Consider the following 23779-nt stretch of genomic DNA (forward strand, 5'->3'; position numbering starts at 1 on the left):
TCTGATTCCATCAGCAGGAGCAGCAGCCCCTCCTGAGCCCTGTCATTGGGATTTTCGGTGCTCCCTTCCACAGGAGCCCAGCAGGACTCTGACCCTCATCACACAGCCACTGGGGCTCCTGGCTGGGGCTAGCATGAGCTGCCTTGCCAGGAAAACCCCAAGGGTGACTCTGGGTGCTCTGCTGCTCTGTGCAGGATTGGGGCACTTATGGAGGCAGCAAGAGCTGTGTCTGGACATGGATTACAGGGGCTAAGGGAGGGGCCTAGGCTGGGAGCTGGGATTTGGCACTGAGTAGTTGAATTCCAGCTTCATCCCACTAATGACAATCTGCTTGGGGAAAGAGGGCTCCCCTCTTTGTGCCCCATTTTCCCAGGGGGACAGTCAGGCTGCTGGGGGTCACAAGGTGTTGGAACTGCCTGGGTGGTGGGAGCAAGCTGAGCATCAGCATGACCCTGAAGGACAGGGAACAGCCCTGGGGCCACCCCAAGGGGATGCAAGGTGACAAGGGATGGTGACAGCTGCGGTGGGACCAGCTCTGACCTGATACCCAACGGGACCCCATCCAGGTGGCTGCTCCCTCCACCCCCCTGCCCCTCCAGCCCCTCTCTGCAGGAGACTGAATGCAAACGTGCCCTGAGGTCACTGTGAGTGCATGGGGGAGCAGGACAGATCCTGGCACGACTCCCCAAAACAGACCCCAGCCCCTGGAGAAAGAAAAGGGTTAAACTGGCGTCTGCCTGAAAGACATCCCATTGCAGAGCATCATCTTGAGGTGCTCCTCACGTGCTTGCACCCTCTGCCTCTGCCTCCAGCCACCTCGCTGGGATTTTCCCCACCTTCCTCCAGCTCCTTGAGAGCAGTCTGGGCTGGAGGGCACTGAGTAGCATGGGGGCAGTGGGGGAATGCTGTGACAGCTGAAAAATGAGCCACCAGGCAGTGAGAGAAGTTTCTGAAAAGAGAAGAGGAATCTGCCTTGAATGAAGAGGATTTTAGCACCTTGGGCTAAGCCAATAAACTTCTGCCATCGCCATTCAAACGGGAATTGTTTGCACACGCTCCCGGAGCTGCTTAAAGCGGGCAAGACACAAAGAGAGAATAGGATCAAGCATGGTGGGGGGAGAAACCCCACTGCCTGGAGAGCCCATGAGCAGATCCCTATAGCCCTGCTGGGGCAGCACCCACAGGGACACGGGACTCACCCAGCCCTGAGCTCCCAGGGATAGGCTGTGCCCCCACTGCCACCTTACCTCGGTGGGGCCAGCAGCTGGCAAGGTGCTCCCAGAAGATGCTCTGTCCTGCTGAACACACCAGCCCTCTCCACCACTGGCAGCGAGTCTGGTCCCTGAAGTCCCCATCTGAGTGATACGGTGGCACCATGGAGGCATCTGGTCCTGTGGGAGGTACTGTGGTGACTCTCCTCTGCTGCTGCCTCCTGAGCTCGGCGTGGGCTCTGGTAAGTCTGCGTGGCCTGGGGGCTCCTCGGGTCCTTCTCCTGGCTTTGAATGTTGCTGGTTGTGCCTCTGGTCGGGGCTGGGTGTGCTCCTGCCTCACATTCTGCTCTGCAGAGCTGCTGGGCAGGAGGGGAGAGCCTCTCCACTCCTGCTAAAAGCTTTCCAGCAGCCATGGGGGCACTGCAGTGTGATGGCTTTTCCATTTCTTGGACACATGCAGGGCAGGGTTCAGTGCCTCAGAGCCAGGGGAACGGAGCAGGCAGTTTACGAGCAGTGCAGGAGGGGCTGGAGGGATGCAGTGAGGGCAGAGCTGGGCACAGCCAGTGAGACTCCCCCAGCCAGGCCCCCATCCTGCTGATGCACCCCCAGGATCCCACTCCTGCCCCACATCCCTCACCAGCCCGTCATCTGCCCACCCAGCTGCTGGTTTGGGGCAGAGCGTGGATGGGAGTTCTGGATGACATGAGCCAAGGGGTTATCACTTGGGTTTTGTGTGGGCAGGTTGATCCCGATGATGTTCTCACGAAAGAAGAGCAGATCTATCTCCTGGTGGAGGCCAAGGAAAAGTGTCAGAGGGACATAAAGGCCCAGCTGGAGAAGATCAAAGGTATCATCCCTCCCCTGTGCTTGGGTCAGCCAGCCCTGGTGGAGCTGGGGGAATGCTGTCCCCTCTGATGGGATTGGGAGGAGCCCAAGGACACCTGGCTCCTGGGGGTATGTGGAGCTCAGGTATGCTCTGGGTGCAACCATCACCCATCATGAGGAGCCAGCACTGGCTCCAGCATTTTCTGGACAGCTCCATATACACTACAAACGAGAGCTGTGGAGGGGCCTCACCCCATTTGGAGGAGGTGGGATGTGTCCCCTTCCCTTGTGCCCTTGGGATCTGGAGCAGTGTTTTCCTCCCCCTGGTCCAGCAGACACCTGGGGAAGCCAGAGGTTATGCTGAGGCCCTGGCTGGAGATGTGAGATGTGCTTTTGCTCTTTGGCCAGAGCCCAGCTGCCCTCCGGAGTGGGATGGGATCATCTGCTGGCCAAGGGGCTCCCCCAGCCAGGAGGTGTCAGTGCCTTGCCCCGACTACATCTACGACTTCAACCACAAAGGCAAGTCTTGTACCTGGGCAGAGAGTGACCTCACCGTGGTGACAATCCACAGAGCAGGGACATGTCTGGGCTTCCCATGGGTCCTTCTGCTGCAGCACTGCCTGTTGCTGTTCCCAGGTCACGCCTACAGGTACTGCAGTGCCTATGGGACCTGGGCCATGGCTCTGAGCATTAACAAGACCTGGGCCAACTACACGGAGTGTGCCCTGCTCTTCTCCTCCGAGAGCCGGATCCAGGAGAAGGTGACCTTGTTGATCATGTTGACCTTGTTTGCCAAAGGTGCTGGGAAAGAGGTGTGGATGGGGGCCAGGGAAGGATGAAGCAAAGGCCAGGGGAAGTGCTGGGGGCAGGGGGCTCTTCCATCTCCACTCCTCAAACCAGCCCTGCTCCCCCTGTGCTCTGGGGGGAGGTGAAGCCTAGTCCTTCTCTTCCAGGAGGTGTTTGACCGCCTGCACCTGATGTACACCGTGGGCTACTCCATCTCTCTGGCCTCCCTCATCGTTGCTGTCTGCATCCTCGCCTACTTCAAGTAAGGAGAGGCCAAAGCCCCTCCTGTGTGGGAGAAGCCTCCTCATGCCACTGCCCACACACAAACCCTGAGGGGAGGCAGCCCCAAAGGAATGGGAACTACCTCAGACCCAACAGAAACATCATCCAATTTCCCAAAATCTCAAACACCCCCAGTGTGAGCAGCTCCTGATCTGCTCCACCCTGCTCTTGGAACATGTGGACACCCCCCTTGCTCCCAGATCTGGTTTCTGTGCCCATGGGAGGGCTGACACCCCACAGCTCACTCTGACACTCCCCATTACCTGAGCCCAGGTGTGATGAGTTGGTTGGGCAGCTGGGGCTGGGTGTGTGTCACATCCCTTCTCCCTAGGCGTCTGCACTGCACACGGAACTACATCCACGTCCACCTCTTCACCTCCTTCATCTGCCGAGCCCTCAGCATCTTTGTGAAGGACATGGTGCTCTACTCAGGCCCAGTGCCCAGCGACACTGACAGGATGCGGGAGGACGATTTCAGGGGTCCCTTGCCAGGACAACGGGGCCACCTGGCAAGTGGTGGATGGGGGAAAGGGGGATTTAGGAGCCCTGATGCAATGGGATGTGCTTGGGATCCTCCCAGTCCAGGGCTGTGCTGCTCAGGGGGAGGGGATGAAGGTCCACCTTTGGCTCTGCCCAGCTCCTCCCCATCCTGGTGCCACACTAGGAACCAGAGCCACAGAGTACCTTGGCCTGTGTACAGGGAATACCTGTCCTATGGGAAAGGAGATGCTGGAATATCCCAGGGAAGATGTGGGTCTCTGCAAGAGGAACATGGGGTACAGCTGGGTTTTGGTGACCAGAAAGCAAAAGCCACCAGGTTCTGCTTTTGGGGACCAGCCTGACACAGGCATCTCCCTGTGCCCACAGGTTGGCTGCAAGGTGGTGGTGACTCTCTTCCTCTACTTTCTGGCCACCAACCACTATTGGATCCTGGTGGAAGGTCTCTACCTGCACAGTCTGATCTTCATGGCCTTCCTCTCCAACAAGAACTACCTGTGGGTCCTCATCATCATCGGCTGGGGTGAGCACAGACAGACCCCAGCCCTGGCTGTGGTCCTACAGAGCAGCTGGGAGCTGTGGCCATGGCTGAGCAGCACCAAGTGCCCAGGGAAGGGCAGTGGGATGCAGGAACTGGTTTGATCTGCAAAGGTGGTGCTTCAGCCTTGCTCCTCACTCTGGCTCTGTCCCTCCAGGCCTCCCTGCTGTGTTTGTGTCCATCTGGGCCAGCGTCAGGGCCTCGCTGGCAGACACACAGTATGTACACCACCTTCTCTGAGGCCTTTGGGAGGGCAAGAGGGGTTGCAAATGGCAGCAAAGTATCTGTGGGCACCAGAGCTTTTTGGAAAGGAAAATTTTCCAAGAACAAGAGGAGAAAACACAAATTCAAGGCTTGTTCACAGAACTGTCAGCATGCAGAGAGATAGTGGTTTTGTTCTGCATTTGAGAGGATGGTGGATGCAGGTTTGCAGCACAAATTGATCAATAAACAACACAGAGATGGATGCTAAAGGGCACATTCTGAAGTGAGGCATTTTAAAAGGAGAAAGGCCACCCCATGAACAGCAGGACTTTGGGATGAGGTGGCCAAGGAGCCCTCAGGAACATTAATGCCCATTCAAACCTGCTATGCCCCACCATGATGGTTAGACATGCTTGTAGCTATGGCTCAAGATTTACACAAAGCCCACCAAGGGGGTGAAGGGTGGGAGATGGGGGTATTGGGGTGGTGGGGGTACAGTGAGCCTTCAGCTGGCAATGTCACATTTCTCCATAGAGTTTCTTTACTGGTCTTCTCAGGTGCTGGGACCTCAGTGCGGGGAACATGAAGTGGATTTATCAGGTCCCCATCCTGGCTGCCATTGTGGTAAGAATCCTGTGGATGAATCTCCCAGTTCCTTTTGGGGAAAGAGGATTGACAGAGACCAGAGCTGTTCGCTTGTGGTCACTGGACTTTTGTCCTGCCCACTCCAGCACCCAGGGAGGGCTCAGAGGGATGCAGGTGCTCTGGTCCCTCCTGCACTGACTGTGGCATCACGCCCGTGTCCCTGCCTGCACCTCACCCAGAGCTGCCTGTGTCCCCAGGGGCTCCTCGGGCAGACCCCAGGTCACTGTGGGCACCATCACCCCTGTGTCTGTTGGCAGGTGAACTTCTTCCTCTTTCTCAACATTGTCCGGGTGTTGGCCTCCAAGCTCTGGGAGACAACCACAGGCAAGCTGGACCCCCGTCAGCAGTACAGGCAAGTGCTGGCAGCACAAAACCCTCATGCCCTCCCTGTTCAGCCAGGATGGCTCCCAGAGGGTGTGAAGGAGGAGCAGAGGTGTGGGAAGGGCTGGAGGAGTGCAGAAGGATGGCAGGACAATGGCAGCCACTGCTTCTGGCAGCTCTGATGGATGGAAACCTGGCTCAGGAGTTCCAAGCTCTTCCTCCTCCCATCTCCAGCCTGCACACTGTGGGGCCTAGAGGCTGTCCAGCAGGTCCTGGGTAACACCTCTGAGGTTTCTCCTTTCAGGAAGCTGCTCAAGTCCACGCTGGTTCTGATGCCACTTTTTGGAGTCCACTACGTGGTGTTCATGGCCATGCCCTACACGGAGGTCTCTGGGCTGCTGTGGCAGATCCAGATGCACTATGAGATGCTCTTTAATTCCTCCCAGGTGTGTTACATGGGACTGCTCTGAGCACTGAGGGATGTTCATCCAGGGAGCCTCAGGGACTTCAAACTCCACCTCTTTTGCTCTCTTGGCAGGGTTTCTTTGTGGCTTTTATCTACTGCTTTTGCAATGGGGAGGTAAGTGGGAAGAATGAGGAGCTGAGCTCCCCGTTCCAGCCCTTTTAGGGTCGGGGAAGGCAAACTGCAGCCCCAGGCTGTGATAACCAGAGCAAAAAGTTTGGATCCAGCCCTCAGTGGGATTTGGAGGGAAAAAAGGAAAAAGGGAAAGGGAGGTAAGGAAAAAGGGCAGGGGTAAGGGGAGGAAAGGCTGTTTTGCTGTCTCTGGGCATAGCAGCCCCCTCTGCTCTCTCAGGTGCAGGCTGAGATCAAGAAAGCCCATTTCCGGCGGCTCCTGGCACTGGATTTGGGGCAGCAAGCACGGCCCAGGAGCTGCTGCTGCGCTGGGCTGGGCTGCCAGGCCCCCCAGAGCTGCAGCACGAGTCTGGCGGGGCGAGGAACGGGAGGCACCCGGGGGCTGCTGCTCCCTGCCCGGCCCCACCTGCCCGGGTACATCCCCAGCTCCGGCGCCTCCGACCAGCTCCTGCCCTGCCCCGCCCAGGAAATGAGCCAGAAACCTCCGGGGGAAAACACGGTGGATTTGACAGACCTGACTCAGTGTCGCCCCAACCCCAAAAAGGAGCTGGAGACGATGCTGTGAAGGGGGTGGATTTCCTACCTGGGCATCCAGATGTGCCTGGAAAGATGCTGATCCTCACGCTTTGGGCTCTGCTTACACTTGTGTGGAGAGACAGCGTTGGGACAGCAGCTGGAACAACCCTTGTCCAGTTTGGGGGAGCACAGAGTGCCTGTGGACTGCTCTGCAGCTCACCCTGCTCTCCCTCACATCCTCTGCAGCTCATGGATGGTGTGAACATCACCACGTCACCACAAACTGGAGCAGGAGGCACTGGGATAGGGTGGGCTGAGGGAGGTAGGACAAGCTTTATGGCCTGGAAGGGTGCAGCGAATACCTGGATCCCCAACACTTCATCCATTAACACAAACGACCCTGCATGCAACAGCTGTGGCCCTGTCATCTCACTGCAGGCTAAGAAGTGAATAAAGAGAATCTGTCTGGCTTGTTTCCATCCTTGTATTCCATTACAGACCCAGCAGGTAGTGGCTGGAGAGCAGCAGTGGGGGGAAAGGCTGGAACCTCAGCCCTGTTCCCAGCCAGGTCTGCTCTCCCTGCCAGCGGTTTGCCTCCCTCCTGCATCCCCCTGCCCGGGAAAGCTCCTCACCTGAGGGAAAAGGCATTCCCAAGGAGGATGCATAAGGCAGATGAATCAAACAGCATGTTGGTGGTAGCATGGAGCATCTTTTTCCTACACAGTCCCTCAAGGCAGCAATTTCATGCTAAAGACAGTGACAGGGAACAGGTAAATAATTCTGTGCATTCCCAGATATTTTAGTGAAAAGCAAAGGTGCAAAGGGAGTTGTAGGGAACTGGAGGGACAGCCAGCCAGGAGCCATGTCAGGGAAGGGAAGGGCTCCAGGATTCACACTTTTTAATCATCTCCCGGATGGAATTTGTCTCTCTGGAAGACACCAGCAGAGCTGCCTCTGCAGGGACAGATTCCCTCTCAGGGCAGTTGGAATGCTCCTCACACTGCTCTCTTGCTCCAATGGGGATGAATCAACCCTCCCATGGACCTCACACAGCCCTGCAAGCTGACATTGGTGGCTCCCTGTCACTGATCAATATTTACTCACTGTCTTCCCAAGAGGCTCCTGGTAGCTGGGAGAGGGGTGAGGAATTTCAATAATCCCACAAAGAGCAGAGGGAAGTGTTAAAAAGAAAGGGACAACCCCCAGCATATGCCTCACATGAGGCCAGGTCCCAGGGGCAGTGACTTGGGATCTGGGAAAGGAGGTGCAGATGGCAGCTCAGACTATGGGACTATTTTTACATTTTGTTTTGGAACTCCAATTGCTATTTTAAAAAACTCTTACAGATTAGAGCTGGTTTCTGAGGGGCACCAAATAATGACTTGGTGTCTCAGCTGAAGCCAGTTCAGGTGTCAGTCAGATCTCGTGGAGAAAAATCTATTCCCCAAGAAGCCTTGAAGTTAAAACAGGATTTATGAAACATTTTGGGGTGAAAGATACTAAGAAAAACCACAGGAAATCTTTTATCAACTACAATCCTTAACTTCTGGTGAGCCAGACACAGTCAAATCTCCAGACAGTCCTCTATCCACATTCCAGGGTAGCCAAAGGAAGTGGAGAATAAAAAGCACATGCTGAGTATTTTTGTACCAGTAATAAAACATTTACTAGAGCAAGCAGAAAGTAAATGCATAGGTGATAAAGAAAACATCACAATGTCACAAAACCCTGACAGCTTCTGGTACTTCTTCCAGTGGAAATGAGCCAGCAGTGGGTGCTGACATGTTCCAACTGAAAAGTTCTTCCCTACCTTGTGGCAAAAAAAAAAGTTAATAAACAGATAATACACACAACGAGTTAAAAACGGGCAAGCAAGATTTTACAGATTTACTACGTGTCCAATACGGGGCCAGATTTGAGCTGTTTCTTTTCATTAATTGTTTTTTGGGTTCTCCCTAAAGGCTTCTGAGCAGCAGATCCCTGAATTTCTGAGTGAAGCCTCTTCTTTTAGCCACACTTCCTGGGGGCTCCAGCCTCTGATTGTTGTTGTGTATCTACACTGTTTTCCCTTTTTTTGTTTTTAATTTGAAGAAAGCACTCAACCCTCTCAGAACAGAGGGTGCATAGGCACAGCAGAGAGACAGGTTTGCTATGCAGGCTTCCACCAGAATGAAGGATATTAGGAAACAGGAGGTTCTCTGAAAGAAAAAAATATCTGGGCAATGGGATTGGAATTGATGTACTGAACACAAACAGGCCAGGGAATCCAACCTACACTACAAGTGAATTTGTGGTTTGCTGGGCTGGAGAAGAATCCCTTGAACCGTCACACACACTCACACACCACATACCCACACACACCAAAAAAAAAAAAAAAAAAAAAAAAAAAACCAAACAAAAAAAAAAAACCCCAAAAACCCAAACAAAAAAAACCTACTTGCTCCGCCCCACCTTCAGCAAAACAAATTGATACATTCTTAGTTGATGGGGAGAGAGGCAAGGGGCAACCTGGAGGCCAAATTATTTGGGGAGAAGAGAGTATGTGAAAAGGAGGTGGGGGAAGAACTCACCATACTGACCAAACTGCTGCAAGATTAATGTCTAACAGGCAGGTCCTGAGCATCTCTAGGTGGACTGGACTGGTTTGTAAATGTGTACGCTGGTTAAGAAAAGACTAATTTATACTTCTATGGACAACAGTTTCTTAACGTTCCAATGATGTGGAACAGCTTCTTTTTGTCAAGAAGATCTGTTTAAATCCAGCAGAGTCACTCGAGCACTGAATGTTTCAAAGCAGAGCCCAGGGAGCTTTATCAAAATGATTTCTTTGACTAAGTGTTGTGTGCATTTCGTTTGGTTGAATCTGTCCGCAGATGAACTTGCATGGGGCATTTTCATGGTTTCCTTCTCCTGCCCCAGCTGCTCAACAACCAGTTACCCAAAAATCCCAAGAAATCCTCTGGAAAAAGACAACACTACCTGCAGAGATTCCAGGCTGTGAACCCCCAGCTTTTAACTGTCCCATCGGCTCTTCTTCCGTTTTGGGGGCTCTGGGACAGCAAAACCATCTGTCTTGTCTCGGCTGCTGGCATCCTTCCTGTTCTCTCCATTCCTGCTCTCACTGTTCCTCCCTTCGGTGCTGTTCCTGCTGTCACCATTGTTGCGGTTGCCGCCTGGGAAGTCGGTGAAGTGCCGACCCTCGCCGTGGCGATGGAGGTCACCGTGGCGGCCATCGCCGTGCCGGGAAGGGTCACTGTGGCGGCCACTGCCTTCACCGTGGCGTTGGACGTCATTGTAGCGTTGGACATCATTGTAACGTTGGACATCGTTGTAGCGCTGGGCATTGTTGTAACGCTGGGCATCGTTGTAACGCTGGGCATCGTTGTAACGCTGGGCATCGTTGTAGCGGCCACTGCCCTCTGCACGGCCACCTCCCTCGGCACGGCCACCTCCCTCGGCACGGCCACCTCCCTCCCCACGCCGCGGGGCCTCACCATGGCGACTGTTCCGGTTGTCGTTGTACCGTTCTCTGACCATGCCACCACCACCACTGGCACCACCCTCTCGACTGTTGGCATTGGTGCTGTTGAAGCTCTGTGCTCCGGCGCTCGGGAAGGTGGGAACGCTGCTCAAACTGCCGCTGCTGGTGAAGCCTGGGACACCCTTTGCTGCCGCAGTGGCTGCGATGGGATTGTGGCTGTCAGGATTGGTGGCGTTTTGCTGTGCTGAACTCGTCGGGACAGAGTTCAGGCTCCCAGCGCTGGTCCAGCCGCTGGCACCAGCAGCAGAGCTCCCAGCCTTTTGGTTATTTAAACTTGCAGCAACAAAGTGACTCTTGTACTGGGACTGCAGGAAAGGAAGACACAAAAGAGAGCAGGTTTGGCTCTGTGCTGCTCCACAGAACTCGGAGTCATTGTGCGTTTACAAGCCCACCCTGGATTTTGGGGAAACAGAGTTCTCAGAAAAAGTCAGTCTTTGACTGACTCAGTCTCTGTGCTTACAGACACATAGCTAGTAACAGGCACTTCCTACCAGACCACACCAAAAAGGGAATTCTTTCATAGTGGGGTTAATATTTACACTGAAGAGAAAGAGCTTCTGTTTCCCCTTTCTTTTGATTGCAATTACACTACTGCTGCTAAGCAACCCCAACAGGATCAAGCCCAGGCACAGAATCCAGAAAGGAAGAAGTGCAAAGAGGCAGCAGAAAATAAAGTAAGTTTGGCAAATTTGTGCAAACACGTTCAGTCCAGCCTGAATCTAATTCCACCACTGGGGACTGCACTGCTGAGTGTGCTCCAAGTGACATGGTCACAACCACCATGCTCAACTTCTCTGGAATAACAGGGCTGCTGCATTTTCAGGAGTCCAAGTGACAGAACCAACCTGGAAAGCTGCTTTCATTGCTGTCAGCCTGTCCCCCATGGCCCCCGTGGAGGGCTTGTAGGCCTCATAGTTGCTCATCACACTGTTGTTGTTTCCACGCTCCTGTGCAAAAACACAAAGGGCAACTGCAGAGGTTTATCCCACACAGACACTCTCAGTTCAACCACTCCCCAGATCAATCCTGTCCCTGCACTCAGGAAATACATCCACTAAGGATGACAGACTTCTGGAGAGCCCTGAGCAGTGGAACAGTTTGCTCCATTTCTTTTCTGCCAAGATTCAGCCTCAAAATGGCTTTTGAAGTAATTTATTAGCATTTATTTTACAGTGACAGCCTGTTTTATGAGGAACCTCCAAACCTTCTGCGTCACTCTGGCTCTAGAAAAAGCAGCTCTTTACAAGAGCAGAACAGCACAGGAGACTTTCACTTGAGATATTTGATCCTAACTCTGAAAGATGCTGACCTATGTGAACTTTTAGAGCAGACACTGTAATCCAGTACCAAGATGTGTAAAAGTTCCAAGAATCTGAGAACAACCTCTCCAGCATCTCTACTTACAGAATTTTCTGAGCCCAGCCCGGGGCGTTCGCGGTATCCCAAGCCACCACCACCAATATTCAGCTTCTTGCCTTTCCCTCCTTTAAAACGGGATTTCCGGAACCACGGATTCTGTAACAAAAGGACAAATGTTTCTCAACACAGGGAATAAAAAGCTTCACAAATGCACGTAATGAGGCTCAGAAAAAAAAGGAAACTGAGCATTTCAAAAGAAAAACATAAATACTGTTTTCCATTCAACCACACAGCTGCTGTAGACAGTTGTGTCATGTAGGTCTGATGCTTTGGGTAACAAATGCTTTCCACGAAAACTAATTTTATGCCTTCGACTCTTGCCCATGTTAAGTTTTTGGGGGTTTGCATTCTAATAAACCCAGGAATAAACACAATTTCCAATGCCATCACTTGGGAGCTCTGCTATTGCTCATACTTTGGTTTCACTGATTTAGCCCAGTGCCTGCCTAAGGAGAAATGAGGATCTGTCAGCAAAACTTTCTGTACCAAGCAGTAACCAGGGAATGTCAGCCCAACCAGACCTCCTGTTTCCAGTGTTTAAATAATAGTTGGCTGCACCTCTTTATGCCCTACAATTTCTCCAAATGTGAGTAAGTCAGTTGGCTTCTACATGCTTCTCTCAAGGCAGCCAGAGGAGCTCTGCCTCACTAATTCTGTCTCTTCTGAAAATGCTACTTCTGTATGTCAGTAAAAGTATTTACTCCTGGCAGCTGCTGCTGTTCAAGCTGCTTGCCAATGTAGCCAGAGACCTGCTAATCCATCTCGGAATCTGGGAGTCACCAAAAAGCCTGGGCTCTCTTGCAGCTACACAGGCAGCAAAAGACAAGAAATTAAAGAGTTGATGAGTTCAGTGGCACAAGCACAATTGCTGCAGCTACCTGGCATATCTATATACAGCAAACCTGCCAGAGAGCACTGCCAAGCAAGTGGAATGATCAAGCAACAACCCTTTCACAGAGAGAATGTCCTTGTAATTGTTTTCTAGTTTAGCTTTCAACTAAGCTGCATCTCCCAGGTGCCTGCCATAAATCAGACTGTAATGAGATGTTGGAGTGCTCTGCTGGCATCAGCAGATTACAGCTCCTAATTTCCTAGGCAGTGCTTGGCCCCAAAATAGATCTCATACTCTGTTCCAAAATCTTCATGGATTCTTTCAAAGGCCATTAAATCACTAGGAAACCTACTTTAAACCAGGCCAGATCCCCAAAAGGTCACTGCTGACACATGATGGAGCCAGCAATGTGAACTGGCTGATTTTGTGCTGAATCTGGAGTGAAACTTCCTCATCTTGAGGAGTTTTGCTGGTTCATACCTGCATTGCCAGATCCAGCAGCTCTTTGGAGACATGTTGGTTGGCACCCTCCAGGTTTCTGACCAGGTCACCAGCGAAGTTGCTGTCCTTGGGGGTCAGCAGAGTGTAGGCAACTCCCTTCTCTCCTGCGCGGCCAGTGCGGCCGATGCGGTGGGTGTGAGTGTCTATGTCTCGAGCCACGTCGTAGTTGATGACAGTCTTGATGGAAGGGATATCCAACCCTCGAGCTGCAAGAAAGAGCAATGTGGTGAGGAGTGTCATTATTCCCAATTAAGCCAAAGCAATCACTCTAGTACCAGGCAAAAAAAAAAGTCAACTGATGAATGAACAGCAACAACTTCCTTAAGATGCCCCTTATTTTCCTTCTGTATATTAAAAATATGTCAGACTGTAATTTAGGCATCATTAGGAAACTAAAAATAACCCCTCTTGCCAATGCCATGTACTACACAGGCATCCAATGTGACTTTTGGGGTTGTCTGTGCAGGGCCAGTAGTTGGGCTCCATGATCCCTGTATGTAGGAGATGAGAAAAGTCTTATAGAATAAGTAAAGGGCCTTCGCTCACTTTTCTTCACTGAAAGCACTTTGGGAAATGTACAGCAGACATGCAGACAAGAACGAGTTGTGTAAGCTTTGTGTGAACAGCGCCTGATCAAAGTGCTAATTGGTCAAGGAGTGCATGGACAGCAACAAGGGAGGTGATAAGGGAAGTACCACGTGGCCAGCGTGTGTTTTGTTTAGTTAACAAGAATGCTAACAAGAATATTTTTAGCCAGAATACTTTTGGCACAGTATAAAGCCCTGCATAGAGTATTTTTAGCACAGTATAAAAAGCCTTGCATAGTTGTACAGTATAAAAGGCCTTGCATCATTGTAATAAATGGTCCTCTTTGCTGGAATCAAGAGAGTCTGTGCCTCATTCACTACACCTGTTGGTCTCTTCCAGCTCAGGATATTCCCTGGTCCCTAAAAGCACCTGGAACACAAGCATCCTCCAGGAGCAGAAGTCAACCTCGCTGCCTTCCACTGAAACATGTTTGCCGTTCTGCTGATACCCACAGCTTGTCTGAGCTGCATTCCACAAGGTCACATACCTGCCACATCAGTAGCTACCAGTATGGGGATCCCCTTTTTCTTAAATTCTGAAATGACTTTATTCCTCTCGCTCTGGTCCATGTCCCCATGAAGCAGCCCCAGGTTATGATCCTCCTGCTTGAGGTTATTGGCCAATTCCTCTGCGTTGGCTTTCTTGGTGACAAAGAGGAGGACACTCCCAGAGGACGTGAACTCCACGAGGCGCCGCGTCAGCCAGTTCCACTTGCTGGGCCCAGAGGGGAAAATCTCCACAATCTGAGTGACATCTTCATTTGCCTGAGGGGAGAAATGTCCTCAAGGGTCAGGAAGGTAGGAGGAATAAACAGACTTCCTGAAAATTCTGCATCACAAGAAATACAATGCAGTGCAGCTCACAGCACTACCTGCAAGTTTCTCTGAAAGATTCCTTGCTCTGAGTGTCTCACAAGTATCACAGAATTACCTCTCCAATGTCTCCTTGCACAACCCTGATTGGGTCGATCAGAATATCCCGGGCCAATTTCTCAATCTTCTTACGGAATGTGGCACTGAACAAGAGGGCTGGAAGAGAAACAGGCTTCAAACTCCTTGAAGTAGAAACTTTCTTTCAGAACTGTGAAAACTCTGCACAGATGTTGTGAAGGAGGACCTGAATTCCTGAGTGTCAGTGAACTGAAGCTGAGGGTTTATGGCTTCTAATGGAAATTACCAACCACTGTTAGAATACCACAAAGCAGAAACACATTCCACAGCATGTGAAATGTTGATAATATGGGACACTGCTGTGAACTTTCTCATGGCAGCTCAGAACACTGAATTTCAAGGCATATGAACATGAATTTAGCTAATCATCTTTGCTGAGTATAATCAGTGGAAGGATTACAGAGAGATGAGATGAATGCCCACATGTCACAACTGCTCCCTCCCAACAGCCCATGCTGAGAATAACACCAGTGGACTTTGGCACAAGTCCCCTGAGTGGCTGTGTCCAGAACTGGAAATCCAAGCTCTGCTCCAAACTCACTGTTTACTCACTCTGTCTGTCAGGACGTACGTGGCTTGCAATTGATCTGACCTGATACTCTGCAAAGGAGAAGAAGAAATGCTCTAATCAATGCTATATGCTCATTATTTAGTAGAATTAAGTAAAAATGCAGTTTCATTGCTTTATTTAATACATAACCACAGAAACAGAGAGTGTCTCTCACTTACTATTTAATTTTACAGACCCACTAAGCTGGGACTGGGCACCACTGTTTTCCAAAACAGTGACTTTGGTTCAATACGTACCAAACCCCATATCAAACATCCTGTCAGCTTCATCAAACACAAGGTAAGTGACTCTCTGAAGATTTGTAGCTTTCTTTTTCACATGATCAATCAAACGACCCTAGTAAGAAAAAACTCCAAGTTTTTAAAGCATATTTAAAATCATTTTGATATATACAACCACTTCAACCACGTAGCTGCTTTTTACCCTGACTTCAGAGACTTAGAACAGAAAACATCTCAAGGCTTCAGTCTGGAATTAACTGTCAATATTCATGACATAGGAACAGATTCTTCTAACTTTTTTCAAGCTCACCAGTGCAAAGCTTGTACTTGGTGCACACAGATACTTACTGGAGTGCAGACCACGATCTCTGCCCCCTCCTGCAGGGCCTTGGCTTGCTCCCACATGCTCCCTCCTCCATACACAGCCACGGAGCGCAGGTTGTAGGCCTTGCCAAAGCGCTTGCACTCCGAGTGGATCTGAAAGTGTGACACAAACACAGCACAGCTCAGACAGCTCTGAGACAACACACCTCCCTTGGAAATACAGCACAGCTCCTGAAATGCACTTTTCAGCTATCAACTTAGTGAAATTATTCCAAACTCCTCAGGGATGAATACTTTGATACATGTGGTTAATTTCAGGTAACTTGAGAAACCTATTTAGGCATCCGACAATACTTCAACCTGCAGGCTCTATCCTTCTGCACATATAATTTGTGGCAATGCATCCACAGCATTCTTATATCTAAAAATAATATAGGAGCACTGTGCAAAAATTAAAGATTTTAGATTTGTCACGATCCTTCAAGCAAACAAGGGCAGAAAGGAGCTGTGAGCTGGAGCCAGGCTACTCATTCACAGAGTAGATTTTTCAAATACTTTACTGAGGTTCTGTGATAATTTTTGCCAAGAATTTTGCCTTCTTCCCCAAGAAGACTGGCTGGCACACATAGGAATGTTGCACACCTACCTGCTGGCAGAGCTCCCTGGTTGGGCAGACAATCACTGCAATGGGACCATCGCCTGGTTCAAGCTCCTTCTGATCCATGATGTGGATCAGCATCGGCCAGATGAAGGCAGCTGTTTTCCCACTTCCAGTCTTAGCTATCCCAATCATGTCTCTGCCACTTAGTGCCACTGGAACACCCTAAAAAGAAGGAGATTGTAACCCTACGTTATGCCCACTGTAGCTTATTCTTGTGCTAGACAATACAGGAAAACTCAGGTAACAAGAGGAAAGGCCACAACAGAGGACTTGCAGCAACAATCTGTCAATGCTCACACAGTTTTATTAACAAGTTCAGTTCTGAATTAGCCTGTTTTAAGGGCTGGAAGCTATTACAGTGTTGGACTGTTGGTGGCCTGTATGAAATCACTGTCTGGGCACAGTACAGCACCCCACGGATATGTTTATATGTACACAAATGCCTCTTGTCCAGCTCTAAGAATGCTAAAAACATTGCAGTAGAATCCCTTCAGTTTGCATAGCTCTTCAAGGAACTTCTATTTTAAAAATATTAAAGCTGTTTTTCTAGAAAAACCCACGGCTCTCTGTAGGCAACCAGAATTGTATCTGTCACATCCTCATACAGATGAGGGAGTTCTTTGCATGTGCTCTTTTAGTTCTCTTTAGAAGTTTGAGGAGTAACAACACTCACCTGACATTGTATTGGAGTGGGTTGGGTATACTCAGATTTCCTAATCTGATGCATAAGTTGCTCATCAAACCCAAAATGAGCAAAACTACTGCCAGGCCTTGGAGGAGCAGCACCAGAGACCTTGGAAAGAGAGAAAGATTTTTGTTCATGAACAGTGAGAGAAAAACAAAGAGCAACCTGTACAAAAAGAGAAAAAAAAAAAGGTTTCTCTGCCTCTGAAAAATAATTTGATTTCTTGAGCGGATGTTAAATTTCACTAGTGCAAATTCCAGATGTGTTGTGTAAATAAGACTTTCAGGTATAAAAATTTAGATTATCTGTCAATCAACATGAGCTACTAAACATTGTTTTTACCTCCTTGTGTATAACTGGTGTCCTACCCCAAACAGTTGCCTTTGCAGAAGGACACCCCATTAACATGCCACAAATTTCACATATGCAGAAATTGCAAAGAACTAATTTCTGCATATAATATTTCCAGTTTTAACTCCCAGCTCTGGTGTTCTTTAGTCCAAGTGAAACCGCACAACTGGAAATCCTCACTGCCCACTTTCACGAATCTATAGGAGACTCTCAAGAAATCAAAGATAGTCCAAAAATAAAAGGGAGTTAAAAGGTGCTGGGAGGACAGTTTTGTGACCAGCTTACCCGGAGATTCAGCTTATGCCGTAACTCCACTACTTGCTGCGGGGTCAGGCTGGTGATCTCCTCATGCTCATCATAGAAATTTTTTTCAAATGGTGGGTATTCAATCTGCAAGGTAATTAATTAATTACTCGGTTAGTCCAGACTCAATATTCCCTTTTTTCGGAAGTTCTTAATTGTCTGATATAACATTTGCTTAAATGAAGCCATTCCAAGGAACTTTAATATGACTTACCTCAGACAGCACTGAAATATTACAGGGGCTTGCTCAGCTCCTGCGTTCTGGAATGCCTCAAAGAAAACAGAACAGAATTCCTTCCTACCTCTGAATGGTCAATAGGTGGAAGAGGATCAATGATTTTTTTGGACGGTGCAATCGGATTCCCATCACTATCATACTCCAGGTTATCCTCTTCCTCCTCTTGCACCACACCGGCTGTGGGGTTCTCAGCCATGTAGCGGAAATATGCTTCCTGCAGCAAAACAGATCAGCAAACTCACATACAATAGGATGCAAAATTACTACTGTTTGTTGCAGTGATGTATGTGCTAAGTGGCTTTTTGCTTTCACACCCACCATTGAGGAAAAAAGGAACTACATCCACTAGAACCGATTCTTCTAACACCAACAGACACATCCAGAAGGACAAGAAGTACAAAATGAAGAAAACAACTTCAGTGTCAGCTACACTACAAAATGCTCTTAAAAACCAAACTTCTCTTATTTGTCTGCTTAACAACTCCTTCTACTAAGTCTTGTTACACTTAACAACAGAAGAATCTATTCTTATTTCCCCATGAATAATGCACAAACACTGTAGGTTTCTAACCAGCAATCACATTGTTTCTAAGCATATGATGTTTATTTTTTTAACATGCTATGCCAAAGATAGTTTCTTTACTTTCCCTAACTAGACTCTTAGAAATGAAAATATATCTATTTTTCATTGTGAGAGTCAACAATAAACATGAAAGAAACTATTTCAGAAGAGTCCTTCAAGACAAGCCCAAGTTAAGACACTGTCACCCTGTCACATGCCATCCTCACAGCTCACTAAGATGTTTGTGTCTCTCAGATCCTCGCTGGCACACCAAGACTTTCTCATAGAGAAAACACCAATCTCACTTGACTTGAAGCAAGTATTTAAGATCAGATTTGTAAAGCAAGGCTCAATTACAAATATACATATATCCTCATCTGGCTTATCCATTTTCCTGGCCAACTATCCCTCAGTCACAGAGCTGTGCACACAATACACTTGAACAACAGCTGTCCCCAAGCATAAGTCACCTCTGCTCAAACCTTGGCACAGCTACACTCACCACACTGGGAACAAAGGCCTCAAGGCCAGACAACCCTGCCAAGCTCCGCGTTAGTGCAAGTACCACAAGAGTTAGTAACTACAATTCACTAGTAAGGTTTATTTTGAAATAAAGTCTTTTCTCTTAATCATTTCTGCTACAGTGATGCTTATAAACCTCAATGAGAACCAGAGCTTCCCTGAAAAGAGGGATCAAAAAGCCTGATTGTTGCCCTTAACAGACCCCACACTCCACTGCAAGGAGTCTCCAGAGTCCAAGAGCCTCTCCCTGGTGTTCCCTGGAGCTGCTTGTGCTAATTGCAATTTGTAAGATCCTCAGACACTGAAAAACCTGTACAGGACGCTGAAGTTCAAACTGAAAAAAATCTTCTTCTATGAATTGAATTGTCTAATCTTCTTAAAACACCTAGAAGGGTAGAGACAGCAGGGTAACCACTAGAGCTTCCTGCTGAATTGTCCGGATACTGTGCATGATACTGGAATTTTGTTTGTCCCTAGTAGTTATGTGTTTGGAGAGGGAAGGTAAAAAAACCAAAACAACAAAAAAGAAGATAGAAAGACTGCATAGGAACTCACTTGGTCATCTTCCTCTTCAATGTCATCTCGAATACCCCTGAAAAACAAGCGGAGAAAAAACTTCCCTGCAAGTGTTCCACAGACTCAGCTCAATAGTTTCATTTGATCAGTGCTGAGATCCAGATTTCATGGAAGACACAACACTCAACTCAGCAACATTTATATTCCCAACCCATGGAGTTTTCATATCTGGTGCCAACCATAGCAGCGACCCTGCAAAGACTTCTCTTTACTTCTAGTACTGAGACTGAAAGATTAGGACTCCATCTTCCCAGCAGAAGCCACATCAAAGATCATCCTGGTCTAAGCTCTTGATGCTACAGAAGTCCCATAAGTGAAGAGGAATATGAGCCAGGAAGTGCAAATCCAGTTCAGAACTTCCCCAGGTGGTGATTTGGATCCGGTGTTCTGTGTCAGGACCATGTATAATCTGATCAACCCCATGCAATGTAAATTCTACCAATATATTGCACATTTCTATCAAGAATCAACAGCATAAATATTTTCCTTGGTCAAAACAAATAGATAAGCTGCACAAACCTAAACTGTTTTTAAACTCCAAATTTAGTATCCCAATTGTCATGTGCTACCTAATCTATGAACTTCAATGTCTAAAAACCTACTCCAAGTTTGGAAGAGTCTTCAGTACTTCAGGAACAGCAGCACTGAGTTACTTTGCTCACATAAAAGCAATTTTAAGCTAAACCATCCTGATCTCTCCAAGGGTGTGGGAAGCAGAAAAACTATCCAGGCTGATCTGGAAGGTGGCAGGAGTACAACATGCTGCCCCAATTTCTGTGGCCTAGAAAGGCTTCTACCGTGGGATAACTCTCAGTGTTGTTGCAGCTTGCCACAGGATGCTGCCATGGATTCTTCCCTGTTATTCCATATTTACAGCACAAACCATTACCCACAGGGTATCATGCAATGGTTAGTAATGTTTACTAGGTATATATTATATTATTTAATTAACAACCATCATCAACAAAATCCATTGGAATTTTCTGAGCACCATAAAAGACACAGGAAGGGATGGGAATGATAAAAGAGAACTTACTTAACGTTCTTCTTTTCTTTGTCTTTATCTTCAAGTCTCTTCATATCTCGAGCAGCTTGATCCTAACAGGTCATAAAATTGTCATATGTTAAAAAGACCAAGATGGTAAAACATGGAACGGAAAAATGTTCCTGCATAGTTAGACCATTATGTCACAGAGACAATACTTCTTGGACTAAACTTTCTCTTGTTCTGTATCTGATTATGCTAAATAAATTCTTCTACTAATACCTTTGAATTTATATACTCTAAACTTGTGACAATGTTGTTGAGAAAATAAATTCTCCGTATTCCTCCTGAATCCAGCTAATAACAGAACCGTAGCTAAGAAAGAGCTCATGATAAATACAATTTTCATTTAGGCAGTGAAAAATGCACAAAACCTTATTTTGATATTCAGAGACAAGCAGAGCTCCACATTGTATTGTTCTGACATCCTCAAAGCAGTTACATAGTTAAATTATTGTAAGTAATATCCACCCTCTGCCTATCTAATCCATTTTTGAGTTCTAACTAACACCATCCTACATAAAAACCAAAGTTAAGTGGCATTTTGACTGCAGCTGCCAAAGCCCTTAGTGACATTTGCTGCCCCTGACTGCACACAGGTACAGCCACATCAATGAATAAACATTTCCCAAGCCGAGTCTTGCCTCCACTTCAGCCATGAATGCCTCCAGAGGATCATCATCACTGTCAGAGTCTGCAGATTTAGAATGGAACTGCTGCCGAGTGGGGGAATTCTCTGCAGGAATGTAGGGCAATTCCACGTTGCTGGAATCTTCCTCTTCATCCTCAAAGTATCTGAAAAGAAATTAACAGCAGCCCAGTCAGCACCTAGCTGACAGCACTGTGCTGTCTTTCATGGCTTCTGGTTGAGTCAAGGTACCCACATGGATAATAAAAGTCAGTATGGACACAAGAAAAGATGTTGAGATTTATTTATTTACAATTATTCATGTTATAAGTTCAAAGTGATGGCAGGGCAAATATGTATCATGAAACTGAGTTTCCATCTTTCTTGTAGGCTCCCTTCAGCTACTGGAAGGCCACAATTAGGTCAGCCCCAAACTTCTCCAGGCTGAACAATCCCAACTTTCTCAGCCTTACTTATACGTTTATTCAGCTGATAGAAGAGTGAGTAAAGAATTGTGGAGATCAACGTTTTCCTGTGCAAAAGACACCCAGTTTTATCCTGCTTGGCTCCAACTCTGAGAACACCCTAGAGTGAGAGGGGAAAGCTGGAGGAGGAAAGGTTCCATGGGCTACTGTAGTACCTAATAGTCTTCTAAGTATATTATTATGCATTTATACATCTAAATGTCACAGATACTTCCCCTGGCCTTGGAAACATAAGAACATGAAAATCGAGAGCTATATAGACACAAGAAATAACTGTACTTACGCATTCTCCTCATCAAAATTTGCTCGCTTTGAGCCAATTTTGTAGAAGGAAGGCAGCTGAGGAGGTCCCGATTTCGCAAAGGCTGCTGAGGAACCAGCTGTGCCAAAAGCACTGTGGGACTGCTGAGACAGCTTAGGCTCCTCTTTCTTCCCAGGGGTTATGGCAAATCCACCAAACCCAAAGCCTCTCTTAGTACCAGGTCCACCTTTATTCCAATTCATGATGTCCCCAATATACCTATTAAAATGAGAAAAGACAAATTAATGCCCTTTCTGCTTTAGGCAGTTATAGATAACTGTCATCATTTTTCTTGAAAGTTGATCACTTCAATCATGACACAGGGACTTGCGGAACTGTGAGTGACAAAAGTTTAATCAGTTTCCCAAAAAGGGATGGGGTGCTGCTCTTTTGTCAGTGTGAACACATCCACAATTCCAAAGAAGAATAAAACAAAGTGGTTGTCTTCCAAAACAGGTTGTGTCCTTCACAGATTACTTAAGCATATTTAAGATGTAACCAGTCCTGTTTGCAACCTAAGACAAACAAACCCAAGGCTGGAACTTTGAACAGCAGGAGGAACGAGAGATGAAAAGGCGTATTTTGCATGTCCACACAGTCCCATCCATAAGTGTTTCATGGCTTGTCAATACCTCACTCCTGCCAACACAAAAACTCCAGAGGAACAGGCCCAGAGCAGTGTTTTAAACACTCCACATAAAATGTCTGCCCAGAACTTGATTTTCTAAGACGAAAACTGAACTGATATATTAAGATTTACAGTTTCCATTCTTGAGTCTTTTAATTATCTGCATGGTCAAGCAAATTATACCTGTAAGGCAGGAAAGAGAGTAAGACACCCACTGCTTTCCAATGCATTATAATTAGCTGTCCAAAGGCTACAAGTCTTATTAAACAAATTCTCACACTGAGAATCTTCTATGAGATCAGAATTCATTGGCAAGAAAACAACTTCAAAACAATCCGAAGGTAAATACTGCTGCTGCTGCTCTCTGTGCTGAACATTTACCAGCTTGGGGTTTGCTCAATAAATCTAAAGTCAAGACCAAAGCTCAGTGGCAGATTTTGGGGGAAACTCTGCTGGTTCAGCTTTCCCTCCATGGCAGCAGCTGACCCTGAAGTCCTGTTTTCCCTCCTGTCCTGACACACCTTGTAGCTTTTACACTTGCAGATCCGTGGCACTAAGAGACCAAAACGTACAATATACAATAGCAGGATGAGAGGTGGAAATGCATTTCTGCTGTGACAACAGTGGGAATCTTTGAAAACTGTTAAGTTAAAATCTGATTGTAATTATTCACTGTACTTATCCACCTTTCCCCCGCTTCCGCTACCTCAAAAAATAAGGAGAACCGCTTTTTTATTGTCATACAGAAGCAAAAGTAGAAAATGTAGTCAGTTCGCCCACTCGCCAGCAGCGAATGACCAGGAAGAGGTTCCTACAAGACGCAGAGACTGCAGGAAAACTCCCGAGGCTTCGCTGCCCTGTGGCCGCCGTTCCGCGGGAGGAAACGCGCGGGGCACAGAGCCTTCCTCCGGTGGCCAGGATCCGCGGTACGATGCGCCTCAGTCGCTCCCGTTCCAGGAGAGAAGGACGGAGGGACCCCCGCCCGCCGGGATGGCCCTCCGCAGGGCATGGCACGGACCAGAGCCGGGGGGAGAAACAAGAGCCCCGGACAGGCGTCGCCCTAGCACACCGGGCCCTGCGCGTGGCCCTTCCCGCCCGCGGAGCCGCGGTGCGGGGCGGGCCCTTTGTGCGGGGCAGGCCCGGGCTGCCCGCGCCCGCTCCAGGCCGCGGATACGGTGGGTCCCGCCCGCGAGAGGCCCCGCAGGCCGGCGGGGAAGGATCCTCCGCCGCCCCCGGCCCCGCTGCCCTCCCTCGCCCCTCAGCCCCTCTCACTCACCCGCGGCCCCGCAGCCGCCGCCGCCACTTCCCCGGTTACCGGGGCGGGGGGTGGAGACGCGACGCACCGACGTGTCCACGCACTGTACGTGAGTGACGCACAGCGGCCTCGCGCCCCGCGGCGCACGCGCACTGCACGTAGGTGAAGCAG

The 23779-nt window shown here is 48.5% G+C and overlaps 2 protein-coding genes across 3 annotated transcripts; one reads left to right on the top strand and one right to left on the bottom strand.

Moving 5' to 3' along the window:
* Positions 1 to 1313: 1313 nt before the first annotated feature.
* On the top strand, positions 1314 to 6889 carry LOC146426799 (parathyroid hormone/parathyroid hormone-related peptide receptor-like). Its single transcript, XM_085039924.1, has 13 exons — positions 1314 to 1453; positions 1953 to 2058; positions 2445 to 2555; positions 2673 to 2797; positions 2990 to 3084; positions 3436 to 3613; positions 3972 to 4125; positions 4298 to 4358; positions 4902 to 4968; positions 5247 to 5345; positions 5619 to 5756; positions 5849 to 5890; positions 6126 to 6889. The coding sequence occupies exons 1-13, from the start codon at positions 1376 to 1378 to the stop codon at positions 6468 to 6470; spliced, it is 1599 nt and encodes a 532-aa protein (XP_084896050.1). The 5' UTR covers positions 1314 to 1375; the 3' UTR covers positions 6471 to 6889.
* A 1173-nt stretch (positions 6890 to 8062) lies between these two features.
* Positions 8063 to 23775, bottom strand: DDX42 (DEAD-box helicase 42). Of its 2 annotated transcripts, XM_085039900.1 has the most exons (18): positions 23630 to 23775; positions 21708 to 21944; positions 20956 to 21106; positions 20303 to 20364; positions 19246 to 19282; positions 17671 to 17820; positions 17351 to 17455; positions 16703 to 16822; positions 16015 to 16191; positions 15393 to 15521; positions 15060 to 15159; positions 14805 to 14852; positions 14233 to 14330; positions 13790 to 14066; positions 12694 to 12920; positions 11367 to 11477; positions 10808 to 10909; positions 8063 to 10267 (listed from the first exon to the last, which is right to left on the bottom strand). In XM_085039900.1, exons 2-18 carry the CDS (start codon positions 21926 to 21928, stop codon positions 9434 to 9436), a joined length of 2949 nt encoding a protein of 982 aa, XP_084896026.1. In that variant the 5' UTR covers positions 21929 to 21944; positions 23630 to 23775; the 3' UTR covers positions 8063 to 9433. The 2 variants fall into 2 exon arrangements, with proteins under 2 accessions (XP_084896026.1, XP_084896027.1); XM_085039901.1 differs by lacking the exons at positions 19246 to 19282; positions 20956 to 21106; positions 21708 to 21944; positions 23630 to 23775.
* Between the last annotated feature and the right edge of the window lie 4 nt (positions 23776 to 23779).

This window comes from Lichenostomus cassidix, chromosome 27 (genome assembly GCF_008360975.1).
Source record: "Lichenostomus cassidix isolate B80296 chromosome 27, HeHo_3.0, whole genome shotgun sequence".
NCBI lineage: Eukaryota > Metazoa > Chordata > Aves > Passeriformes > Meliphagidae > Lichenostomus > Lichenostomus cassidix.

What these genes read in the sequence shown, in the direction of transcription:
- DDX42 (XM_085039900.1), bottom strand. Translation starts at nt 21,928, where the DNA reads ATGAATTGGAATAAAGGTGGACCTGGTACTAAGAGAGGCTTTGGGTTT. An exon ending in CACCTATTGACCATTCAGAG is followed by an intron (nt 17,456 to 17,670) that starts GTAGGAAGGAAT and finishes ATTACCTTGCAG; the next exon opens with ATTGAATACCCACCATTTGA. An exon ending in TGCAAGGAGACATTGGAGAG is followed by an intron (nt 14,067 to 14,232) that starts GTAATTCTGTGA and finishes TTCTCCCCTCAG; the next exon opens with GCAAATGAAGATGTCACTCA.
- LOC146426799 (XM_085039924.1), top strand. Translation starts at nt 1,376, where the DNA reads ATGGAGGCATCTGGTCCTGTGGGAGGTACTGTGGTGACTCTCCTCTGC. An exon ending in CCCGTCAGCAGTACAGGCAA is followed by an intron (nt 5,346 to 5,618) that starts GTGCTGGCAGCA and finishes CCTTTCAGGAAG; the next exon opens with CTGCTCAAGTCCACGCTGGT. An exon ending in TGCTCTTTAATTCCTCCCAG is followed by an intron (nt 5,757 to 5,848) that starts GTGTGTTACATG and finishes CTCTCTTGGCAG; the next exon opens with GGTTTCTTTGTGGCTTTTAT.